Source organism: Cololabis saira, chromosome 1 (assembly GCF_033807715.1).
Source record: "Cololabis saira isolate AMF1-May2022 chromosome 1, fColSai1.1, whole genome shotgun sequence".
NCBI lineage: Eukaryota > Metazoa > Chordata > Actinopteri > Beloniformes > Belonidae > Cololabis > Cololabis saira.
Genome location: NC_084587.1, coordinates 37315174 through 37337773, shown reverse-complemented (window position 1 = coordinate 37337773; position 22600 = coordinate 37315174). Strand labels below are relative to the sequence as shown.

The window sequence follows — 22600 nt, the reverse complement described above, 5'->3', positions numbered from 1 at the left end:
CCCAGCAGAAGTCGCTAAGCAGAGTTGTCTTAAAGTTCTGCAGTTCCTTTCTAATGGATACTTAAAGGATTAGGCTCTTTACACCCTGGTACAAATATCAATGTATGCTATTTGAAGTGATTAGAAGTGGATGCTATTTGTACCCTGGTGTATCAATGTGTGCTATTTACACCCGGGTGCAAGTACTGATGCGTAGGCTATTTACACCCTGCTACCAATATCAATGTATGCTATTTGCACCCATGTATTATTAGAGAAAAAATTGTAAAAAAAATATTTATAAAAAAAGAAAATCCATCAGCTCAACAGTGATTGACAGGTATTCACACCACTTTTGATAAACTTCATTTAATCTCTTCAAAATATCTTACAATGACATAAGAACAAAAATTGTTCATACAAAAGCGTGAGAGCAGACGTTTGCCTGGCTCTATTGTTTGACATGGTTCCAATTTTAGATTTAAGCATAACCTTCACTTGACACAGGACACTTTTTGTGTTAAGTGTAGGCCAGATTCAGGACCGCCATACTGCATATAACAATCCTGCATCACTATCTCCCAGAACTGATATGTCTGTCACTGAGCTTATAAACTTGTTACAGGAGGAACGTAACAAATACGTTATCACTTAATGGTAGGGATTCTTCTAATTGATCTGTTGGTCATCAGTGCACCTTTGCACCAAGAAAGGTCTCTTCCATTACAAGCAATCCAAAAAGAACAGCACAGATGTCTTCCTCATTCACCAACTGACATACTTAAGATCCTTTGGATTAGTATGTAGCATACATAGCTATAGTTTGTAAGGACAGTAATGGAAGAGACCTTTGTTGTTATGTTACAGTATGTTTGTTTTGTTACCTTTGTAACATTGTTCTTTTTCCTCCGTCTCATGGGTCAATAAGAAGATTTGCCACAGAGTGAATTCTCACGTTATATATTCCTATTAGGGATATCAACAGTTAACCGTCAGTTGACTGCCAAGGATATTTTTGACCGGTTGAGCCTCTCGGTCTATGGGTTAATTTAACCTCCTTATGCCTAAACCTAACCAACCCAACAAAGGCAACTGACAAATTTTAATAACTGCTCAGTGAGTGACATGTCTGTGTTCAAGGAGATGAAAAAATACAACCATGACATGTGGCCTGGGTGAAGGCTGTGTACAGTGTTGAGCTTTGATTGATGTCCCAGAATTCAAAAGAATTTCCAACCAGCCCAGTACCAGACAGAAAAGACGAATTTCAGGAATAAGGCAAATCTCAATCACATGGGGAGGGGAACTAAAAACTATTACAGCTAAGGGGGAATTAAAGGACATCCAGTAGATAAATGCAGTTATCACACTGAATCCAGCCTCACAGAGCTCCGCCATATGATGCAGAACGTAGTTAACTGTAGCAGGAATAAATAGGAAAACAACAACACAAAGTGCTTTGAGTGAAATTCACTGAATTCCTCACTCTTTTTACTCATTCAGGGCTCTTGTCCAAATGGATTTGGAGATGTTGTCCTGCTGCTATTAAGCGGTCCTCAAGGTACCTTCTGATGCTGTTCACCTGTCTTTGAGTCACAACATCTGGTTTGGCGTCCCTGACCAAAGCTTCAGCATTCTGAAAAGAATACAAATATCAGAATGAAAACAAGTGAAAAAGGTCTACAAACAAGATTGTTATGCTTGAAAACAACAGCTCTAGTCTTATTGATTTAATTATAGACAACAAAACAAGAAAATGGTATGGATGCAAAAACCTCTAGACCTGGGGTAACAGGGCCTTCTCAGTTGGTGAACCTCCCCCCTAAAATACCCTTCCCTATGACATTAGACTATCAATCACCCAATCACCTTTGAAGCAGGCTCTCAAAGTACTATAGACATTTAAATACCGTATTTTCACGACCATTCAGCGCACCGTGTGGAAAGGTGCACCCTCAGTTTTGTGTGTAATTTTTGGATTTAAAACACACATACGGCGCACCGTCCCAAAAGGCGCCATCTACAGACACGGAGCGCGCACACACACACGCCGGAAAAAACACGCGCCGCAAAACACACGCGCCGCAAAACACACCCGCGCGCTACAGAACACGCACACAGGCACACAAGTGTGCTTATTTAAAAATAGAGCGGGAGCAAAACTTAGTTTGATTGTATTTTATTTCAGTTGTTACATTAATCAAACCCTTCAAAGTCCTCATCCTCTGTTTCTGCATTAAAGAGCTCTGCTAATTCAGCTGTGCCAGTCCAAATTCCCTCGCTGTCAGAGTCACTTTCCGTGCCGTGCGGCGCCTCGGAATGCCGGCTTTTGCAAAAGCCCGAACAACAGTCCCAGCAGACACGTTAGCCCACGCATGATGTGTGAAAAGAACCACCGGGTCGCCGTACATAGACCTGCCTCAGCCACTCGATCATCTCTTCATCCAGCCAGCCCTTTTCATTTGCCTTTATAATGACTCCGGCTGGAAAAGTCTCTTTAGGCAAAGTTTTTCTTTTAAAAATCACCATAGGCGGCCGTTTCTGTCCATCAGCGTGGCAGGCAAGCACAACAGTAAATGATGACTTTTCATACCCCGTTGTGCGGATCCCCACCGTGCTGTTCCCGTCCTCTCCGTCGCGCTAGCCTACAGCGTAGGGTACGGCGGCGACGCGCACCCCCGTCCTCTCCACCGTGTGATTAATCGGGATGTCGAACGTGAGCGGCACCTCGTCCATGTTGGTTATGTGGCTGCGCTGGATGCGTTTGTCCGTGATGTGTCGGCTGCAGAATGAGTGGAAGCTCTCCATCTTTTCCATATAATCCGCCGGGCGCTGCTGCTGCGCTGGCATCGTGAAGCGATAGCGAAAGCACCAAGACAGACCTCCATGAAAATGTTCAATTTTCATTTCTTCCGCCAGCGCTACTGCTTTCAGTCGAATGGTGGCCGTTGAAACGCTCCTTCCACCCGCTCTGTGCTTCACACCCCCTCCTTCCCCCTTTAACGTCTGTGGATGGTCTCTATCACGTCCGCAACTCACGGGTGCTTCACCCGCCCCCTTCTCCCTTTACCGTTCTCATGTTGGCCGTCCGCCTTACATTACCGTAATACAGGTAATAGAAACGGCGCAACGTTTCATTGGGCACATTCTTTAAAAAAAAATAAAAAATGTATGTGCGCCTAATGGTCGCGAAAATACGATAATGTGTATTTTTATTGTCCTCAATGTAATAATGATAATAATAATAATACAATAATAATTTACTGTATGTGAACCTTTTCAAAGTCTTACTTGCCATCAAAGTAAATACCCCACAGCTTGAACCATCAGTTTGAATTGTTGTGGGTCCCCGCACACCTCATTACGCTGTGTCATGAAATTTCTATTAAAAAAAGTAAAATATTAGTACCTGAATTTTCATGTACATTTTTAAAGTCAACTACGTTAAATACTTCATACCTCCAGTGATTCAGGAACTATGTCTGCCTGGTGAGACTGAGCAGGGACATGGACAATCTGATCTGCATCTGTGAGGTTATTTTGCTTGGCCTTTTTCACTTGCTGCCGTATATTGTGTAAATCTTTTAATGTCATTTGCTTTCCAAATCTGTCATTAACAAACCCTTTCAAGGTGGCTGCACTGACCTGGAAATGTCAAATTAAAAGAATTAGTGACAAGGGCATGAACTTATAGAAACACGTTCTACACCTTAACCTACATCTTAACCTAATTTCACATTAATATGATACCTACCTTCAACTCTAGCAGTTTCTCAATTTCTTGCCTTTCCTGTGCATTTGGACGTCTGTTCTGGGCATATTTCTGGAACAGCTGAGCAGATACGGGATGATTATGTTCTTCCACCACTTTGGAAACAACAAGCTTGTTCACTGTTCTGTCATACCGAATCTTAATGATCACAGGGCACCCCATCCGCAAACTATGTTGGAAAGGTCTTTCATGATTGCCTGCAACAACATGAGAATGTGGTTTAGTTATAACTGATCAATAAGAGATTTTTTTCTAAACTAAAACATTTTTATATCACACAAGGATTCAGCATTGCACATAAAAGGCCCATCAATAGTGTAAGTGTAGCTAGATACATGGCAAAAAGAAGAAAGAAGGACCGAAGAAAGAGAGAGAGAAGCTGCTTCGATGGTTAGATAGGCATAGATTTCCTCTAGCCGATGTTGAAAGAGACAGACAGACAGACAGACAGACACTGTGCAAAGAAAATATAAGAGTCACACATGCATAATTTGATCTCACTAACTTTGGTATGTTCTCCTAGCACCATAGTGGACACAGGATAAAGTCAATCTGGAGTACTTGATTGTACTAAGGAGAGTTTCATCCTGAATCTTTTCAGATCTCTCCTTATGAACCGGATGATATCCCTCTTCACTCCATCCTTTCAGTACTTTGCTGAAGTGATCAAAGCTGTCAAAAGACTGTCCAGGGTACATTTTCCTCAGGTGTTGTTCCTTTAAGGAGAAACACATTGTTTATCACCACACGCAAATGCCATTTGCTAAATTTTCTTAAATGATGAAAATGATTTGCCATACAAACATTTCTCAGGGCCTTTTTTGGAGTACCAACAAGCAAAGAGACACTAGGTCTAAATTCATGAAACGTGAGCAGAACGAATTTGTGTGTAAACCGTTCACAATAGCTCCGATCTTTTCGTAGCTACTAACAAAATCTACACATGCTGCTGACCACACGTAGTGCTTGTGTAAATCTAAGAATGCACATAAATAATGCTTGTCAGTTTTGGAAATTACAATTTTAATTCATATTGCGCCCTGTTATGTACAAAATATGCAGATGTCTTTGAAACACGTGATATAAAAAAACATTTTATTAAAAATATTACATATTTATTTAAATTAGTTGGCAGTTTTAAGATCCAGATTAGGTCCTGAATGGTATAATAAAACTAATGCCAGAGGTATATAAACTTTCCCTTTGGTGCACAACGGCAGGTAGAAGTGATGCAGGAATTCGGTGCATTTGCAAACATGCCAGGTGTCATCGGTGCCATTGAGTGCACACAAGGCTCCATCTGGTGCATTTACTTACATAAACCGGAAAAACTTTCATTCCGTGAATGTGCAACTGATCTGTGATGCAAAGTGTGTGTTGTTAAACGTTGTGGCACGGTGGGCTGGTGGGACGCATGACGCATTCATCCTGATGGCTGATGGCTTGAGGTGAAGGACACACTCTCAAACTCACTCTTGTTGTAATGCTTATGTGTGTTCCTGGCTGTACTTCTATTGTGTGTACCAGTTTAACTATGTTTAGGTCAAGGCATGCTCTCAGACCCAAGACAGGGGGGGCGTTTTTAACATCTGGTATGTCAAAAAATAACATGGCTGTTTCTTCTCTGTATCTGCATGTTAGTTTGCAAGCTCCTTTAACTTTAAGCCTCTATCCTCTGTATCCTGATATAGTACTGGTTGCAGGGCCTGGCACTACACTTCCAAACATTTTGTGGAACATGTCTGCTGGTATCACATTAGCTTGGGCACCTGTTTCAGCTTTAAACTTTACTTTGTGCCTTGCTTTGCCTATTTCTACTTCTGCAAATGCCTGTTCTCTGGCTGTGTTTGCGTGTAGTCTTGTTATAGTATCAATATATACAGCTCAGGCGCTGACTGCTCTGTGCAGTCCCAGACAGCGTGCACCTTGTTGAGCCGCATTTTGTAATAACGGTGCATTTTGTAATAAACGTCCAAAATGTAATAACTTTCTCATTTCATTTTGTAATAAAGCCACATTTTGTAATAAACTGCTGCATTTTGTAATAAACTACCCCAACGCATTTTATAATAAATTTTGCCGCATTATGTAATAAGTTATTACATTTTGAGAAGATTATTACAAAATGCACTTGCAACTTTTTTATTCTCTAGAAAATGTGATAACATGGTGTGTTCCGCCCTCTGGCGTTTTTGTTTTAGTTCCTAGCCGGACCCGTTTTAGTGACGGACCAAAATAACGGCAACAGCTGGCAGTTAGGAAGTCTAACTAACGGGTCTAACCAGCCCCCGGGTCTCCCACTCAGAAGGCGCGCCGATTTCTTCCAGTGTCCAGCCGCGGTACTGCAACCAAAAATCCCATGCGGCCCAGAAAGCTTTTTTCCCATAGACCGCAATAGTAAAAGAGAAGCCTCTAAAACTGTTCACAGGACACCTCCAGCTGTAATCACCGGCAATTACTAATCTTTGTATTCTATATTTTTAAGTCATGGACTTTATATCTGTCAAAAATGTTTTATAACGGCCAGAAAAGTAAAAGAAAAGTCTCTTTCTGGGCGTGACGTCACGGCTGACGTCACAGCCGTGTCCGTGCATTCCACGGATGTTTATATTAATATATATTATGTAATTATATTATATTAATACATTAATAATATATGTAATACTATACATGTAATAATATACATTAATTAAGATATTATATTAATACATATTATATTAATACTCGCGTCATTGCCCCGGGGCATGATGGGAGGCCCCAGAGCATCATGGGAGGTGACTCAACTGCGCATGCTCTATGGGCCCGTGTAGGCGGAAGTAAACCCGGAAGTCAGAGATTTTTTCGGTTTATGCGCTGTGTCACTACCTGATGTGAGTCCGCTACCCGATTTGAGTCACGCATGCGCAGTCGCGTCCAACATGTGCATTTCAGTGGAGAAGTAGTGTTGTCATTACCCAATTATTGATTAAAATGAGCGACTTTAATGTTTTCCATCATCTCCATGCCTACATGGAATCCGGAAAGTTTCATCCTAGTTTGGGAAAAGCTGACAAATGGAAGATTACTCGTTCTATGAGTAATTACATCTTGAAAGGTAATTTGGCTCATGCTTAGCTGTGCTTGCTAAAAATAATATAAATATTTTTTGCTAAAAATAATATAAAGATTTTTTGCATCAATACCCTTACAAAGCTCTCAAGTCTCACGCATTGAGCGTGAGACACACGCATTTCAACCAGTTCACACGCTCACACGCCACACCTGATATTTCTCACGCTGAGAAGTCATAAAGCCGAGCGCACAGAAATTAATACTGAACGGGCAGGGCGGAGGAGGATTTCTCTGCTGAGTTTACAGCGGTCCCGCGTCAGCGACCTACCAGCCAATCAGAAAATAGTATGTCTTGTTGCTGGGCAGTTTTTTTTTCCCGCTGCGCGCTTGTTCCGTGGATGCGCGTGCACGCACAGGTTGCAGACGAGTTGGAAAAGCAAAGCAAGGTAAATGGTAGGTAACTACTTCATTTATTATCATTCACTAGGTTAGTCATTGGCAAACTGTAAGTCTTCACTTATTGTATGTCCTAATGTTGGTTTTATTAATTCAGCGGCGGTTTTGTAGTCTGGCCTTCACTGATGCTTCGTTTATTGAGCAAAAAAAGAATAGGGGAAGCTAGTGCACCTGTTTTGTATGGAAATCTAATAATGCAAATCAAATTAAAATGAGTCACACTACCAAATAAACCACAATTTATGTGTGTTCTATTCGAAATAAATCCAAAAGTTGAGTTCATAAAGTAACTTTCTTTGCATTCATTTGATTCCCAATCAACATACACTGGTAAGAGTTGCTTTACATTGTTAATATGGTCTTAAAAACTGTTGTGAAATGCAAAATAATAAAATTTTATACATGCAAATATGTGATTAATTACTGAAATTCAGCCATTAATCACGATTAAAGAAAAATTCATCACTTGACAGCCCTAGAAAAAAGTAATCATGTATTCTTCCAATCCTCATATGTGAGTTTGTCTACCCAAATAGCCCACAATAACGTTATTTGAGCTTGGAGAGTAGCTCTCCCCTATTCTAAGCCAGTGCTTTCTCCACAAACCATAAGGAAACAGAGCTACATGTCTGTGGATTAAGCCACAGCCACACAGTCAACTAAATGTAAAGTAAATAAACAGGTGCTTATACTTGTTCTAATGCAAGCCGGCAATATGTATAAACTCAGATAAGTCTAACAATAGGTAAACTAAAGTATTATTAAAGACACCATATTTTTTTATTATTTTGATAATAGTTAGGCCTTCAGAGAAGGTCTAGACGGCCCTGACGGTCCGCCACTGGATTATAGTTTTAGTCTGAAGAGTAAAGAGTAAACGATGAACAGAAAGTGTGCCTATTTTTTACTGTTTGCCTTTGTCTATTTCAAAGATGTCAGGGAAGAAGCAAAAGAGCATTCTTGCATTCTGGGCAGCAAAGAGTCAGCCCCCTAAAAAGGTTGCCAGGTCAGAGGAGATGGTGGAAGAGACAATGGAGAAGACGGAAAGGGAGACTGTAGGGGAGATGGTGACAGCGGAGACTACAGAGGAGGAGAGAGTGGAGAAGACAGTTGAGGAGACAGAGGAGGAGAGAGTGGAGGAGACGGCGGAGGAGACAGCAGAGGAGACAGCAGAGGAGACAGCAGAAATGGTGAAAAAGCGGCCATTAAAGGTGACCTATTATGAAAAACACGTTTTTTCTTGTTTTAACATATATAAAGTGGTCTCCCCTCACTTGTCAGGGGAGACAAAATACCATGAATTTCTGCAAGCTCTAGTCCCCAGTGTCACGTGGCCTTTTTTTGAGCCATTCTGAATCTGCGCCTAGGGTGACGTCACCATAGGCGCTCATTTCCATAGGTTCAGCCTCCGCTGCTGAAACCACGCCCACAACCAGCTCTCTGGCTCTGGCTGGAGCGGTCCATCCTTCAGCCAGTCGGACGCGGCGCCGCAGCGCCGCGGATCCAGGTTAAATCATGCAGGTTCCCGGGTGATTTGGGAGCTGGGTCCTCGGGGGTCTGTCCCAGGTCGGACCAGCTTCACCCTTCGAGATTTTCAGCGAAATCTGTCGGTTTGATCCCCGATAACGGGCGATGCGCCGCGGATGCGCTCCGGAGCCGATCTGTGCGCCCGCCGTGGAGTTGCGGCGCCCGTCGCGCAGCATCCGCCGGACAGATCCGGCTGAAATTCCGCTGGTCGGTCCCCGGGAGTCCCTGCTACCAGTCCAGGCGGGTTCCTGTGGTCCCGGCCGGTGGGAACCGGTCATATTTCCCGGTTAAAGCCGCGGTGATGCGCGCTGATCCAGCAGCGCTGCTCCCGGGCGCCTGGCTTGGCTCCGCGGCCAGCGTTCAGACTCCGCCGGGCAGATCCGGCTTAAATAGTGCATAAATGTTATTTATATACAACTCATATTTTATTTTTTTAACAATAAAGTTGCCATTTGTGAAAATTCAGTGTTGTATTTATTTACAGGCTCGGGCTGTTCTGGCGGAGCAGGTTTATTCTCCTCCCCTGTTACACGTCATTCAGGGAGCCAATCAGCACAGAGCCTCATTATCATACCCCCCCTTCCCTTAGAATGAGGCGCAGAAAAAGAGGTTAGAAGCGGTAAAACTAGTGACAGGGCCCACAGGCTGGATTTATGATTTATGTAGAAAAAACAAGCTTTAGATTGTTTTTAAGACATTCAAGGCCTGTTTAAAATACACATTAAATGCCATAATAGGTCTCCTTTAAGTGGAGCTGCCACCTATAGGTGCTCTTTTAAAAGTGAGTGGTCAGCAAAATGGCCATTCATCACCGTAGGCACCACCAGCTCCTACTACTGGTGCTCTGTCTGCAGACAGGAAAACTCCTGTGCCCATCAAGGTGTAACAGACGTGCACAGACATATTAAAAGCAAAGGACATCAGGCTAAAGAGCAGGCTATCCAGTCCACAAGTGGCATTACTACTTTTTTTGCCCCAGCTTCTGTGTGTGGCATAACAGCACAAGAGGCCAAGGTACATATGAAAAGTAAAAAGCTTGTGATAACGTTTGTTTGCATTTTGCGTAACATTGTAGGTTATTATAATAATAAAAAAGTAACAAAACACTTAATACTGCATGGAATGTTTATATGATTTGGTGCTTAAATTCATCCCTTTCTGTTGCAGACAAGGAGAGCTGAAGTAAAAGTGGCTGTGGCAATGGTGCAGCATAATGTACCATTTGCTGTCTCTGACCATTTCAGCCCATTATTAAAGGAGTGCTTCAGAGATTCCACCACAGCACAAAATTTCAAATGTGCCAGCACGAAAACAACGTGCATAATAAATGAAGCAGTGGCACCTCATTTTAGGAACAAATTGGTCATGAAGATGAGGGACAATCCATTCACCTTGATCACTGATGGGTCAAATGATACAGGTATTGTTTTGATAGCCATTGTATACATTTGTTTGTTTTCCACACCTTCCAGTACCTATTTCTTCACAGAACATTTCAGTGTGGTGTGTAATCTTGTAAAACATGTAACTCATCATTGCAGGACAAGAGAAGATGAACCCGCTCACTGTGCGAGTTTTTGACAGTGATTCTGGAAAAGTTGTCCATAGATTTTTGGATATGTGCACAACAAGTGGGCGTAGCTGTGGCACAGCGGAAGTAATCTTCCAAAAAATGAACGAGGTCTTACAGAAACACGCCATACCTTGGGGAAATTGTGTTAGCTTATCAATTGACAACGCACCTGTGAATACAGGAGCAAGAAATTCCATTGCATCCAGGATTCTGAATGAAAATGCCAACACATACATCCATGGGTGCCCCTGCCACATTATCCACAATACCGCCAAAAAAGCTGGACTGAGGTTTTTGGAAGTAAGTTTGATCATGTATGCTTTCAGTGACCTATCAGTTGAGCTTAATCCCAGGTTAAATAGTTTGTTAAGCTGTGGTGTAATGAATCTGTGATGTGATTGAATGTAATGTCATTATAAAACATCATGTATTGCAGGTGACTGGATTTGATCCAGAGGATCTGGCTGTGGATGTTGGATACTGGTTTAAGGGTAGCACCAACCGTAAGGGTTACCTGTCAGGTTTGTGATTTAAACAGCACCAGTGTAGTACAAATGACATGAAGACTTTCATTAGACTGAAATTTAGGATGTTACATTCTTGTCAAAGAATTCTGTGAGTTCCATGGAAGCGAGTACATGGAAATACTTCAACACATTTCCATTCGTTGGCTGAGCCTGGAGAGGTGTTTGACTCGCCTTCTGCAGCAGTATGAGCCACTCACCAGCTACTTCAAGTCATTAAGTAAGCTGCATATTTCACTGACACAAATGCAAGATTACTACAAGACTGAAATGTAAACATATTTGGTATGCACAACCTATACTTTTGTATTTACAGATGAGAAACAACCAAGGTTTAGAAGGCTGGTGGGTGCATTTTCTAACCCATTAACAGAGGTGTACCTCCTCTTCTACCAAGCAACATTGCCACCCTTCTCCACCTTAAACCTCCTACTCCAGAGAGAGAAGTCCTCAATCTTCCTTCTACATGAAGAGGTAAAATGGAAGGGTTGAGCTATGCTTCTGCAAATAATGTTCTGTACTTGGTCATTTTTTCATTTGCTCATACATATTGTTCAAATGTCATTTGAAAATCTTTTCTGAATTACAACTTTGTAGATGACAAAGTTAATCCGCAAGTTGTGTGCAAAGTTTCTGAAGCTAGCAGCACTGCAGAACCAAGGAGTTCATGACATCCAATACAAGGACCCATCAAACCAACTGCCAGGTAATATTCCCAAGTTTCTCATAGGCAGATACTCATACAATGTCCACCCACTGACCACAAATAGACTGTTTGTGAGAGGACTGCTCATTCAGTTATATGAGACTGATGTCCCTGATGTCATGGGATATAAATGTACGAGGGTTATGCAAATTAGCAGTTGTGGTTGTTCTTGGTTGCTAATGAACTCTGTTAAGGAAACGTATAGAAAACAACTATTATTGTGAACTTACCTGTTCCTAAGTGTAAAGTCTCTTGTTTACTCTATTTCTCTGGTAGGAGAAAAGCTGAACATTGGCTTCATTACTCGAGCTACCCTCAACAGGCTCCTTGATGCGGGAGACATTACCCCACAGCAGGTGGAGAGGTTCCAGCAGGCTGCGCTGGCATTTCTGTTAAGGGCTGTGGAGTATGCCATGAATAAGCTACCCCTGAGAGAGACCCTGCTCAAACATGCTAAGTTTGTTGATGTCCAGCAGAGGACAGAGTGTGGAGTGGAAGATGCTCTGTACTTTGTTGAAAGGTAAGGGTTTCACATTTTGAATAGATTGTGAAGTTTGATGATCACATCTGAAAAACAAACCTTGTTGTTTCTCCTACTGTAGCTTTATCAATTCCGTACACATTGTGTTCTTTAGGTTTCCTGAACTGCTTCCATTCCACGGACCCCAAGAGCACGATCAGCTCAGTGAGGAGTTCCTGGACTATCAACTGATGGACATCCCTATGCCCCAAGACCCAGCCACGTTTGACACTGAGGCTTTCTGGGGGAATATGTCATCACTGAAGAACAGGGTAAGAAATATTCTGCACCATCTGACATACACATTTACTTTATCAACTTTATAAATGCAAATATTTAAGAGTGTAATAAAGCCTCCTTGGTACATTTTTTCAAAGGTGACTGGTTTGAGCAGATTTGGACGGCTGTCTGAGATTGCCAAACTGGTGTTAGTGCTTCCACACTCCAATGCAGATGCGGAGAGAGTGTTCTCCATGGTGGGACTGAACAAAACCAAAACAAGGAACAGTTTGGCCCTGGATGGAACGCTCTCATCCATCATGACTGTGAAAATGGCTGGCCTTGAGCCACAGTGCTTTAAATGGGAGCCCCCTAGCTCTGTCATCAAGGCATCAAAATCTGCTGCAAACACTTACAACACAAAACACCATTCATAAACTGAAATCCACACACACACACACACACACACACACACACACACAAATGTTGAGCACTGCTGTTGTGAAAAGTGTCTTACTTATTATCCATTTGTTGTTGGGTTTTTTTCTTAAATGTATTAATAAAACAATTTATTTTATTTAGCTGGATTTGTCTTATTGGATTAACCCATTCTTTTCATTTTTATTTATGCTGGTCAATTATAAAACAGTATGTAAACTTGAACTGGTTTTTAAGTAGCAAAAATAATTGGGAGTCTAGATTGGGCCGAGGGGCCGCTGCGGCCAAAACACACAGAATTTCAAATCGCACCAGCCCTAATAGATGTAATCTCACTCCAAACTTTTCATGAAACTTGAGAGCCCTGCCCTTATATAGCATAACATTCCCTGTTGTTGGACGCGACTGCGCATGTGTGACTCAAATTGGGTAGCGACTCACATCAGGTAGTGACACGCTGGCTGAGCAGAATGCATTGAAATGAATGGGCGGCCATTTTTGACGCCCCATCCAGTTTTATAATACATCCATGGGTCTAACGGGTCTGCTTCATAACAGCGCTGGTGAAATCTTTGTCTTCTTACTATTCTGCCCTCGCTATGTTCTGAATAACTAGACAGATAGTCAACAGCCAAGAAAAGATTGTAATTGAAGAATTAAGAAATAAAACTGAGGAAAGCAACATGGTGCATTATGTAATAACAATTCTAAAGCATAGTTTATTTGTTTGTTATTGGCCTATATAATTCCAAACTTCAAATAGGCAACTAAAGTTATATTTGGAGTATTATACATAGATTTATTGGGCTACATAGCTCTAAGGGAAATTGCATAAAAAACAACAAAAGTCAGTCTTATGTGTATAAATTAATTGTTAAACAAACAACAATAATAGGTATTATTACATAATGCACCATGTTATTACATTTCCTAGAAAATAAAAAAGTTGCAAGTGCATTTTATAATAATCTTCTCAAAATGCAATAACAAAATGTATTACAAAATGAGGCAGTTTATTACAAAATGAGATGAAAAAGTTATTACATTTTGGACTTTATTACAAAATGCACCGTTATTACAAAATACGGCTCAACACACCTTATTGGGCTTCTATTTTTCCTGTCTCTGTGGTGTTTGTGACCTACAAACCTTAGCAAAGTGGTTAGATTTCTTGCATTTGTTGCATTGTCGTCCTTTAGCTGGCCAGTCGTGTGTGCGGCAGAGCCCTCGCCCTGCAGCACCCTCTCTGCACCCAAGGGTGCTGTCACCCTCCGTCCCGGGGGTCGGTTTGCTTGTTTGCTCTGGTTTCATTGTCCTGCTCTCTGCATGCACAGACTGATCAGCCATATTAGGCTCGAGTTGCAGCTGTGACAGCTCATGTGAGCGTGCAATCTCCACAGCTTTCTCCAGCGTGAGGTCTGGGCCGTGGCAAAGCAGCTGTTCACGAACTCTCGGTGAATGTATGGCAAAAACAACGCGGTCTCTGATCATCTCCTCGCTATTGGGGTAGTTGCAGTCTTTCACCAGCAGCCTTAGCTCACTCACAAACTGGTCAAAACTCTCATTTTGCCCTTGTGTCTTTTCGTGAAACTTATATCGTGCAAGAATGGGGTTTGCCTTGGGCGTCACATGAGCCTCAAACCTGTCATAATAAGTCCTGAGGAGTTTCCTCTGCTCCGCTGTCAGAGTCCATGTGTTGAACACGTCGCGGCCTTTCTCACCGACCCAAAGTAGGAAATAACTGCACTTTTCCTCCTCCTTTTTAGCCTGCAGGGGACCGGAAAACATCAGCTCAACATGCTGGCGAAACTTTCTCCAGGTATCGGGAAGGTTGGAAGACTCCCAGTCCATCCGTGGCGGGGAGACGCCAGGACTCTCCATCTTCACCGTTAATGTTCTGACACCATGAATAGAGGGGGGGCATGACGTCACTTCCGCCCTGGACCACGCCCCCTTACTCGCACTGAGTGGCAAAAACCATAGACATGATAAATTATTATATTATGTCTATGGCAAAAACAGCTGTCAGGGAAACTGACTGAAATTATTCAATCAAAAAATATATTTTCAATTAAAAAAAAATTCACTTCAATCAAAAAAAAAATTTCAATCAAAGAAAAAAAGTGTTTGAATGCAAAAATATATTTTAGGCTCAAAAAAATGCATTTGAACACTGTTTTTCTTTGATTGGAAATGTTTTCTTTGATAGAAGTGACGTTTTTTTGTTTGAATCAACGTTTTTGATTTAAGTAGTGTTTTTTTGTGTTTGGGCCATATTATGGGTAGGACATTTGTGTCTTTATCATTTAATCAAAAAAGAAGTTGCTTAAAAAAGAAAAAAATACTTTCAATGAAAAAAAATTACTTCAATAAAAAAGTAAAAAGTGTTTGAATGCAAAAAAAATATTTGAGAACCAAAAAATTGCATTTGAACACTTTTTTTTGGATTGAAAATATTTTTTTTTGATTTGAAGTGAACCCGTGATATCTTAAAAACTAAAGCAGCACAAACGAAATGTCTTTCTGCACAAACCTGCACAAACGATTGAGAATATTTTTACTGAGTTTTGCACGGGGTGGGGGACCAGCTTCACGCAGGTCTTGCTGGGGACCATAACTTGCTTGTCAGAAAGACGTCGTTGGTAGACACTCAAACATGTCTGACCCTGGTCTGACCAATGGGGAAGCATATTTGGGGAAGGATATTTGTGTCAAAATGATTCAATAATAAAAAAAAAGACTTCAACATTTTTTTCACTTCAATCAAAAAAAAAATCACTTCAAATCGGAATAAAATATTTTAAATTAAAAAAAAATTGTTCAAATGCAATTTCTTGGGTCTCAAATATTTTTTTTCATTTAAACACTTTTTTTCTTTGATTGAAATTTTTTTTTTTTATTGAAGTGATTTTCTTTTATTGAAAATATGTTTTCTTTTTGAAGCAACTTCTTTTTGATTAAAAGATAAAGACACAAATGTCCCATAATATGGCCCAAACACAAAAAAACACTACTTCAATCAAGAAAGTTGCTTCAAACAAAAAAAACTTCACTTCTATCAAAGAAAACATTTCCAATAAGAAAAAACAGTGTTCAAATGCATTTTTTTGAGTCTCAAATATTTCTTTGCATTCAAACACTTTTTTTCTCAGATTATAATATTTTTTTGATTGAAGTGAATTTTTTGAAAATTGAAAATATATTTTTTGATTGAAGCAATCTTTGTTTTGATTGAATAATTAAGACACAAATCTACCTCCATACATACATCCTGGCGGTCATCAAGGGACGGAATAGAACAGCGGATTATCGACTTAAAGGGGACCTATTATGAAAAACAAGTTTTTTCTTGCTTTAACATATATAAAGTGGTCTCAGCCTGCCAACTCAGAGAAGGAGGAAAGCAACCAAATTCTGGAGTGTCTGTACAGCCCCCCGGATGAGCCATCCAGTCTGAGTTGGCTTCTACGAGCCGTTCAGATTCTGCTCCCTTTCGTTACGTAACGACGGGCGCGATTTACAGTACATCGGTTGGCCTCTGATGCGTGAAACCACGCCCACAACTAGCTCCGCCGACCGGAGCATCTGCCATTTTTTCGTAGCGTTGTATCACGTCATTCAGGCAGCCAATCAGCACAGAGCCTCATTATCATAGCCTCCCCACCCACTCAGAATCCCGCATAGATAATGAGGTTAGAGAATGGGAAGATAAAGACACGGCTCAGAGGCTGAATTTCTAATTTATTTAGCAAAAAAAATCAAAAGCTTGTTTTTAAGACATTCAAGGCCTGTTTAAAATAGGTATTAGATGCCATAATAGGTCCCCTTTAAATTAAAGGCAGTTGGACTTGACAGTGACCCGTACAGTTACCCGAAGAACCAGTGGTCCATGGACGTTAATATTTGGCCACGAATCAAATTTCCTGATATTTATATGTACTTAATTTCTACGCCGGGGAAATACACAAAACAAAGCTTGAAGGAACACAAAAGTCTTGATGCTTGGTTCTACTTCAAGGCATCCTTAATCTACTTCTGGTAGCTTTGCTCTGACCCTTGGGCAACGCATTTGTTTACATATGTCAACAGGGTGTGAATAGCTCAGCTGGTGGGGGCTTGCTATTTGTACCCTGGTGCAAATAGTCACACACATAAGAGCAAAAATTGTTCATACAAAAGTGTGAGAGCAGACGTTTGCCTGGCTCTATTGTTTGACATCATCGTTGCATCTGAAATGCCACACTAAACAGTATATAATCAAAAAGTATACTTAAATTCGGCACACTTTTGAATAAATATCAGTAGTATGCATTCATTTGGACGTACTACTCAGAGCCACACGGCACTTCCTGCCGTTGGGAGGGGGAGTTGTTACCATGGTAACAACTCCTGTCACAGCAGCAGTAGCAGCGCACCGCTCCGCTCTTTCCCGTTTATCCAGGCCCAAACAAGATGACATTATACAATATTATTATATATGAATATTATAATATTAATATTATATAATAATATTATTATACTTAATATTATATTTATGACACATACGTATCTGTGCAGCAACCAAACACTGCTGCATTGCATTGTGGGAAGTTTCTGCTTAGCTAGTGTCCATCAATCCATACTAATACATTTCTCTGGAATGAGTATGGATAGTGCATACTATTGTGTACGTACTAATGTTTCGGACGCACTAAAAAATCTCACATACTGTTTTTGCTACTCATTAGGGTGGAAGTATGGAATTTCAGACGCTATGATGGTTCCAATTTTAGAGTGCTGCACATACGCATGGGCAAAGCATCTGTTTTCCAATGTCAACAGGCTGTGAATAGCTCAGCTGTTCCCTGGTGCAAATAGTCACTCCATACTTTTTAAAAGAGCAAACAAGAACGGGTTTCCTGACTCTTATTTCACACAAACACTCTACCTTGGGGTCGTTTGTAAGATGTGCTGTTGGAATTACTGTGCGGTTAAAAGTTAATTTCTCAGCGTAAGGAATGCCATGTGTGGCGTGAGAGCTTGTGAATTTATTGAAATGAGTGAGTCTCACTCAATGCTAATAAAGCCGACATTTATTCCGATACATTTTTTAGATTTTGTGAAATTGTGAAAAAAAGAAAAAAGGATCATAAATAAATAATTGCACATCGGCATACCAACTTGAATGTTACTAGTTCTGACAATGGGTTTATGCTGTTGGTGGTGGGGGCTGTGAAGGGGTGTGTTCATCTGTGGCTAAAACAATCCAGGATCACCACTGGCTTTGAATGTACTGTCCCCTTCCTGACCTGGCTGGAATCAGGGGGCTGCGGTGATACATCTGGTTAGCATAAAACAGAGAGCCTAAACACCCGAGCAACTAACTGCAGGATTTATTCTGCTTTAACAAATATTCACAAACAACATTACATTTCTGAGGTGTCTTCCAAACTCCATTTATATTTCACAGTCCTTTCTCATGACTTTTGATCACTGCATTTTACTGCAGTTGTTAACATGGATGTTAAAGTTTCCCACAATCACTAAACACTTGTAAAACTCAAGACACTGCAAGATTTATTCTCCAGTGTCTGCCTCCAGTGACTCAAGTGTACTACCTGAACGCACTGCACCCTCCAGTGGCAACTTTGAGTAACACACGTGTTATATAGTACTCATTAAAATGTATTTCATCCTGCTTTTTAGACACAGTAAAGGAATAATAACATAATGAAAAAAACACAGGGAGGAGTCGCTTTTAACTTTTTTTTAACTTGCTTAATTAACCCATGAACTGTGTGAACATCAACGTTACTTTTAACTATTTATACTCCTTTACATGTTTTAAACCCTTTTATTGTTTACTGTTTTTAACCCCAAAGCAAATATTTGAATATTGAGATGCTTTAAAGATCTACAAAAGCCTCCAGATCCTCCTGTGACCCTGAACAAAATGAAGCAAGGTTGGAAATTGTTCAATTTTTAATAACTTACCAGCACTATGAGAGTACTCCTTAAATAAAATGTTCTCCAGTTTCATCTTTTCCATCTGAATGACTTAACTGTGTTTGTATTTTCACAAGCTTGCTACCAAACAGGTTTTACTGTATCAACACAAGTAGAAACTTGTGTAAACATACATATGGAGCGCAGCTTTCATTTACAAATGACATATACAAACAGCATACAGTCAGTTTCAAACAAACAAAAAGAAGGAATTAGTATAAATAAAAAATAAAAAATATAAGACTGACGGAAAAGGTCTTGTTTGAGTCAACCGGCTGACACAGTGTCCCATGTGAATTGAAGACTCGGTTAACCTGGATGTTATGCAACAAAGAATATTTAGACTGACATGGTAGAGCAATATTTTTATGACCGCCACACAAAGGTAGCAGACTGAGCAAAAATTAAAGGTTTGTAGTTATGGCTTCTCCCTATGTTTTTAGCAACAAAGCTAAACTTGTCAAAGTTGCACAACTTGCAAGTGAACAGAGATTTCAAACATTGGCTTCTGACGCAACATTAAAATATTTACATAGTCTGGAGATGACATTTATACAGGGATGAATACAAACCCTTAGCAAAAAGCAGTTTAGTGTACTACAAGGATACTTATTTTATACTAAAACTGAGGCAGTATACTTGAAGTTGACTTTTTATATACTATATTTCATATTGGCTACTTAAGAATAGTGTAGTGGACTTGGTTTGGTAGGTGTGTCTGTTGCCATGGCGACTCACCTGAGATGTGCTGTGGTTGCTGTGAGAGACTCTAAATAAAATCTACAACTGTTGTTCTAGCCAGACTAACTGCTTGCAAGACAGAAGACACCTGTGATTAATCAATCCATCAATGAATGAATGAATGAATAAATCAATCAATCGATCGATCGATCAATCAATCAATCAATCAATCAATCAATCAATCAATCAATCAATCAATCAATCAATCAATCAATCAATCAATCAATCAATCAATCAATCAATCAATCAATCAATCAATCAATCAATCAATCAATCAATCAATCAATCAATCAATCAATCAATCAATCAATCAATCAATCAATCAATCAATCAATCAATCAATCAATCAATCAATCAATCAATCAATCAACCAATCAATCAATCAATCAATCAATCAATCAATCAATCAATCAATCAATCAATCAATCAATCAATCAATCAATCAATCAACTTTATATTAAAAACCACAGGGGTAGCCAAAGTGCTGTACATTATGACAAAAGTAGGTTAAAAAAAACAAGTTAAAAAAGACATAAAAATAAAAACAGATTTACAGCAGGTGCTGTGATTCTAACTAGAACTAACGAATGTGTTCGGTCAGTTTAAGCAATTCAAAATACAACAAAAGATCTTAAGGCACTGTCAACGACTTCAAATCAAGTGAATCATTTTATAAAACCAGCATGTCACCACATGTGCATGAATTTACATTAGGTTGAGGTTGGAGTTTGAGGTGACTGTGTACCTCACAATAAATAAAACAGACCTTATACTTTGTAAAGTTGTACAAATCTAACAAAATAAACACTGAGTGTCAGTACATGTAGTAGAATCATGACAGGACGTGACCTCGGCCTGTAAGCAGCCGCCAGCATGTCTGTGAACTCCCTCCCTGATTGCTATAAGTTACAGCTGGTTCAAGGTAACCAGCAATAGCAGTCCTCTCTGAAGTTGACGCCACCGAGTAGGAGTTCTGAACTCTGGTAAATGTATAACAAGTTATGATTTCCTCCATTTCCAGGTTTAAAACAGGCACGGAGCAACAGATGACTGTTTAAATTCAGAGGTAGTGAAAATGTGAAGGGGCTGAAACCGATTTGCTACTGAATCAAACTGAGTGTGTGTGAAATCTACGTTCCAGAAATGTGGAATCAAATGAGATGATAATTTGTGCCAGAAAAGCTTAAGTGTGTTTATTGTGCTGAAACAGATGTTTTGTGTGCTGTTTGGAAGATGGCTACAGCGGTGATTAGGGCAGCTGTGTTCCTGATGCTTGGGGTCTTTGCTGGGACTGAAAAGGTAACGAGTAATAATGAGATGAGAGGTTTAGTTTAATTTAACTCTGTGTGGATATCTGTAGGTTATGCAAGTGTTTATTTCCCCATCTAACCCATTATGCATGTTTCTTTCAGCAGAATGTCATCCCACTGGATATGGCTCCAAACTCTGTCGACGACATGTATGCTGGCTGTAAAGACAAGATGGAGCAAAAGGTGAAGACTGAGTTTCTGCTGAATGAAAGGAACAAGAACAAAAATTACTCTCTGGCCTGGAATGAGGCAGAAAAGTATTACAACAAGAAATGGAACCGTAAACATGGAAAGAAACAGTTTGGCACCTTGGGAAAGGAACAGATCATGGCCATCTACATGTACACCCTTGACAAACCTGCAATCTATGCTGAGTTCAACGAAGCGGTTCGAACACAGAGATCCCAGTACAAGAGCACATTTGGGTATCATACACTGCACTTTTTCCTCTCAAGTGCCCTCCAAGCTCTCAACTCTCTCAAACCTCAAGCGCAAAGATGCATCACAGGATTCCGCAGAGTCAACAAGTACTTCAGCCAAGATGTTCTCAACAAGGAGGTTCGCTTTGGCTCGTTTACCTCCAGCTCAATGGGTTGGTACCCTCGTCCTGACAAATTTGGTGATAAAACCTGCTATGAGATTTACACATGCTTCGGAGCAGACATTTCTCTGTACTCCAAGCTTGGCGAGTCGGAGAGAGAAGTCTTGATTCCCCCTTATGAGGTCTTTAAAGTCACAAAGTTGGAACGGCAATCTGAGAAGAAAAACCTCAAATGTGACTTTGTTTATAAAGTGAAGAGCACACGAACTCTGTCCAACTCAAATTGTGCATTTTTCTGAATTCTTGTCACTTGATGCTGTCTTATGCTGATGAACAGATTAATTCTCTGTTCTATTAAACATAAAGTATGTCTGCCCCCCCCCGATGTTTTAGCAACATTAACCTGTTTGCCTCAATGAAATTTAGTTAGTTTGTGTGTTTTGAATTTAAGTCTAACTAAAGATGCTCCTGGATGTTGAGCTAAAATGACTTTTGAAAGGAACTATACAAATAAATGCAAGTGAGTATTTTCTGAATATTTCTTTTCCGAGGTCAACATTAAGACTTTCAGTTAATCTGAAATACATACATATATTAAACAATAGTTGGTGTTTAAGAAAAAGTGCATCTATAAAATACTTATGGCAACCTTCAGTGAAATATGTGTGCCATTTAAATCCCAGATGTAGTGGGTGGAGATACACCAGCTTTATATTTGTTTAATTATTCAACTCAGAAGTGCAAAAACGAAATGGGATGCACGCTGGAGATGCAAAATAAAGGTAACATTGCCATCTACTGGCAAGGGAGATGCACAAGAAGTATTCTGTGTGTGACATTAAAATTACACAAAATATTACTTCCGACTAGATTGGGTTAATTTAATTCTGTAACCACTAGCATTATATTAGCATGTTGCAGGTGCAGTCTTCCAATGTTTAAATCTATGGTTGTGTCAAAGTAGGCTATTTGGACAATGACAGCAATTTTATGAATTTTCTTCAATACACCAGAGTGTTTTGAAATAAGATGAGGAATGTATATCCTTTTTGTTACTTTAAAATGAGAGGTTTTACACAAAATGACATCACTTCAGAATTATGGATTTTTAAAGGGAAATGCCTCCATTCTTGGGGACTTAAGTTATGTACCTGTAAATATATCCATAATTCCTAATACTTTGCAAAAGTGTTTTCCAGTCAATAAGTTCATGAAGATTTTTTTTGGTACCTGAAAATCCTGCTCTATTGCAGTGTTT

At 40.2% G+C, this 22600-nt stretch overlaps 3 protein-coding genes across 4 annotated transcripts; 2 read left to right on the top strand and 1 right to left on the bottom strand.

The window, feature by feature from the left end:
* Window positions 1–348: 348 nt before the first annotated feature.
* Window positions 349–14660, bottom strand: LOC133452753 (uncharacterized). Of its 2 annotated transcripts, none has more exons than XM_061732371.1 (6): window positions 13915–14660; window positions 4257–4467; window positions 3734–3948; window positions 3439–3624; window positions 3271–3361; window positions 349–1615 (listed from the first exon to the last, which is right to left on the bottom strand). In XM_061732371.1, the coding sequence occupies exons 1-5, from the start codon at window positions 14644–14646 to the stop codon at window positions 3341–3343; spliced, it is 1365 nt and encodes a 454-aa protein (XP_061588355.1). In that variant the 5' UTR covers window positions 14647–14660; the 3' UTR covers window positions 349–1615; window positions 3271–3340. The 2 variants fall into 2 exon arrangements, with proteins under 2 accessions (XP_061588355.1, XP_061588346.1); XM_061732362.1 differs by having other exon boundaries at window positions 3275–3361.
* On the top strand, window positions 9734–13124 carry LOC133449220 (uncharacterized). The gene is made up of 9 exons (XM_061728356.1): window positions 9734–10205; window positions 10327–10658; window positions 10795–10879; window positions 10968–11102; window positions 11199–11356; window positions 11480–11588; window positions 11865–12108; window positions 12224–12380; window positions 12486–13124. Exons 1-9 carry the CDS (start codon window positions 9986–9988, stop codon window positions 12762–12764), a joined length of 1719 nt encoding a protein of 572 aa, XP_061584340.1. The 5' UTR covers window positions 9734–9985; the 3' UTR covers window positions 12765–13124.
* Window positions 14661–20414: 5754 nt separating the features above from the next.
* On the top strand, window positions 20415–21710 carry LOC133452744 (erythroblast NAD(P)(+)--arginine ADP-ribosyltransferase-like). Its single transcript, XM_061732350.1, has 2 exons — window positions 20415–20474; window positions 20904–21710. The coding sequence occupies exon 2, from the start codon at window positions 20925–20927 to the stop codon at window positions 21639–21641; it is 717 nt and encodes a 238-aa protein (XP_061588334.1). The 5' UTR covers window positions 20415–20474; window positions 20904–20924; the 3' UTR covers window positions 21642–21710.
* The last annotated feature ends 890 nt before the right edge of the window (window positions 21711–22600 follow it).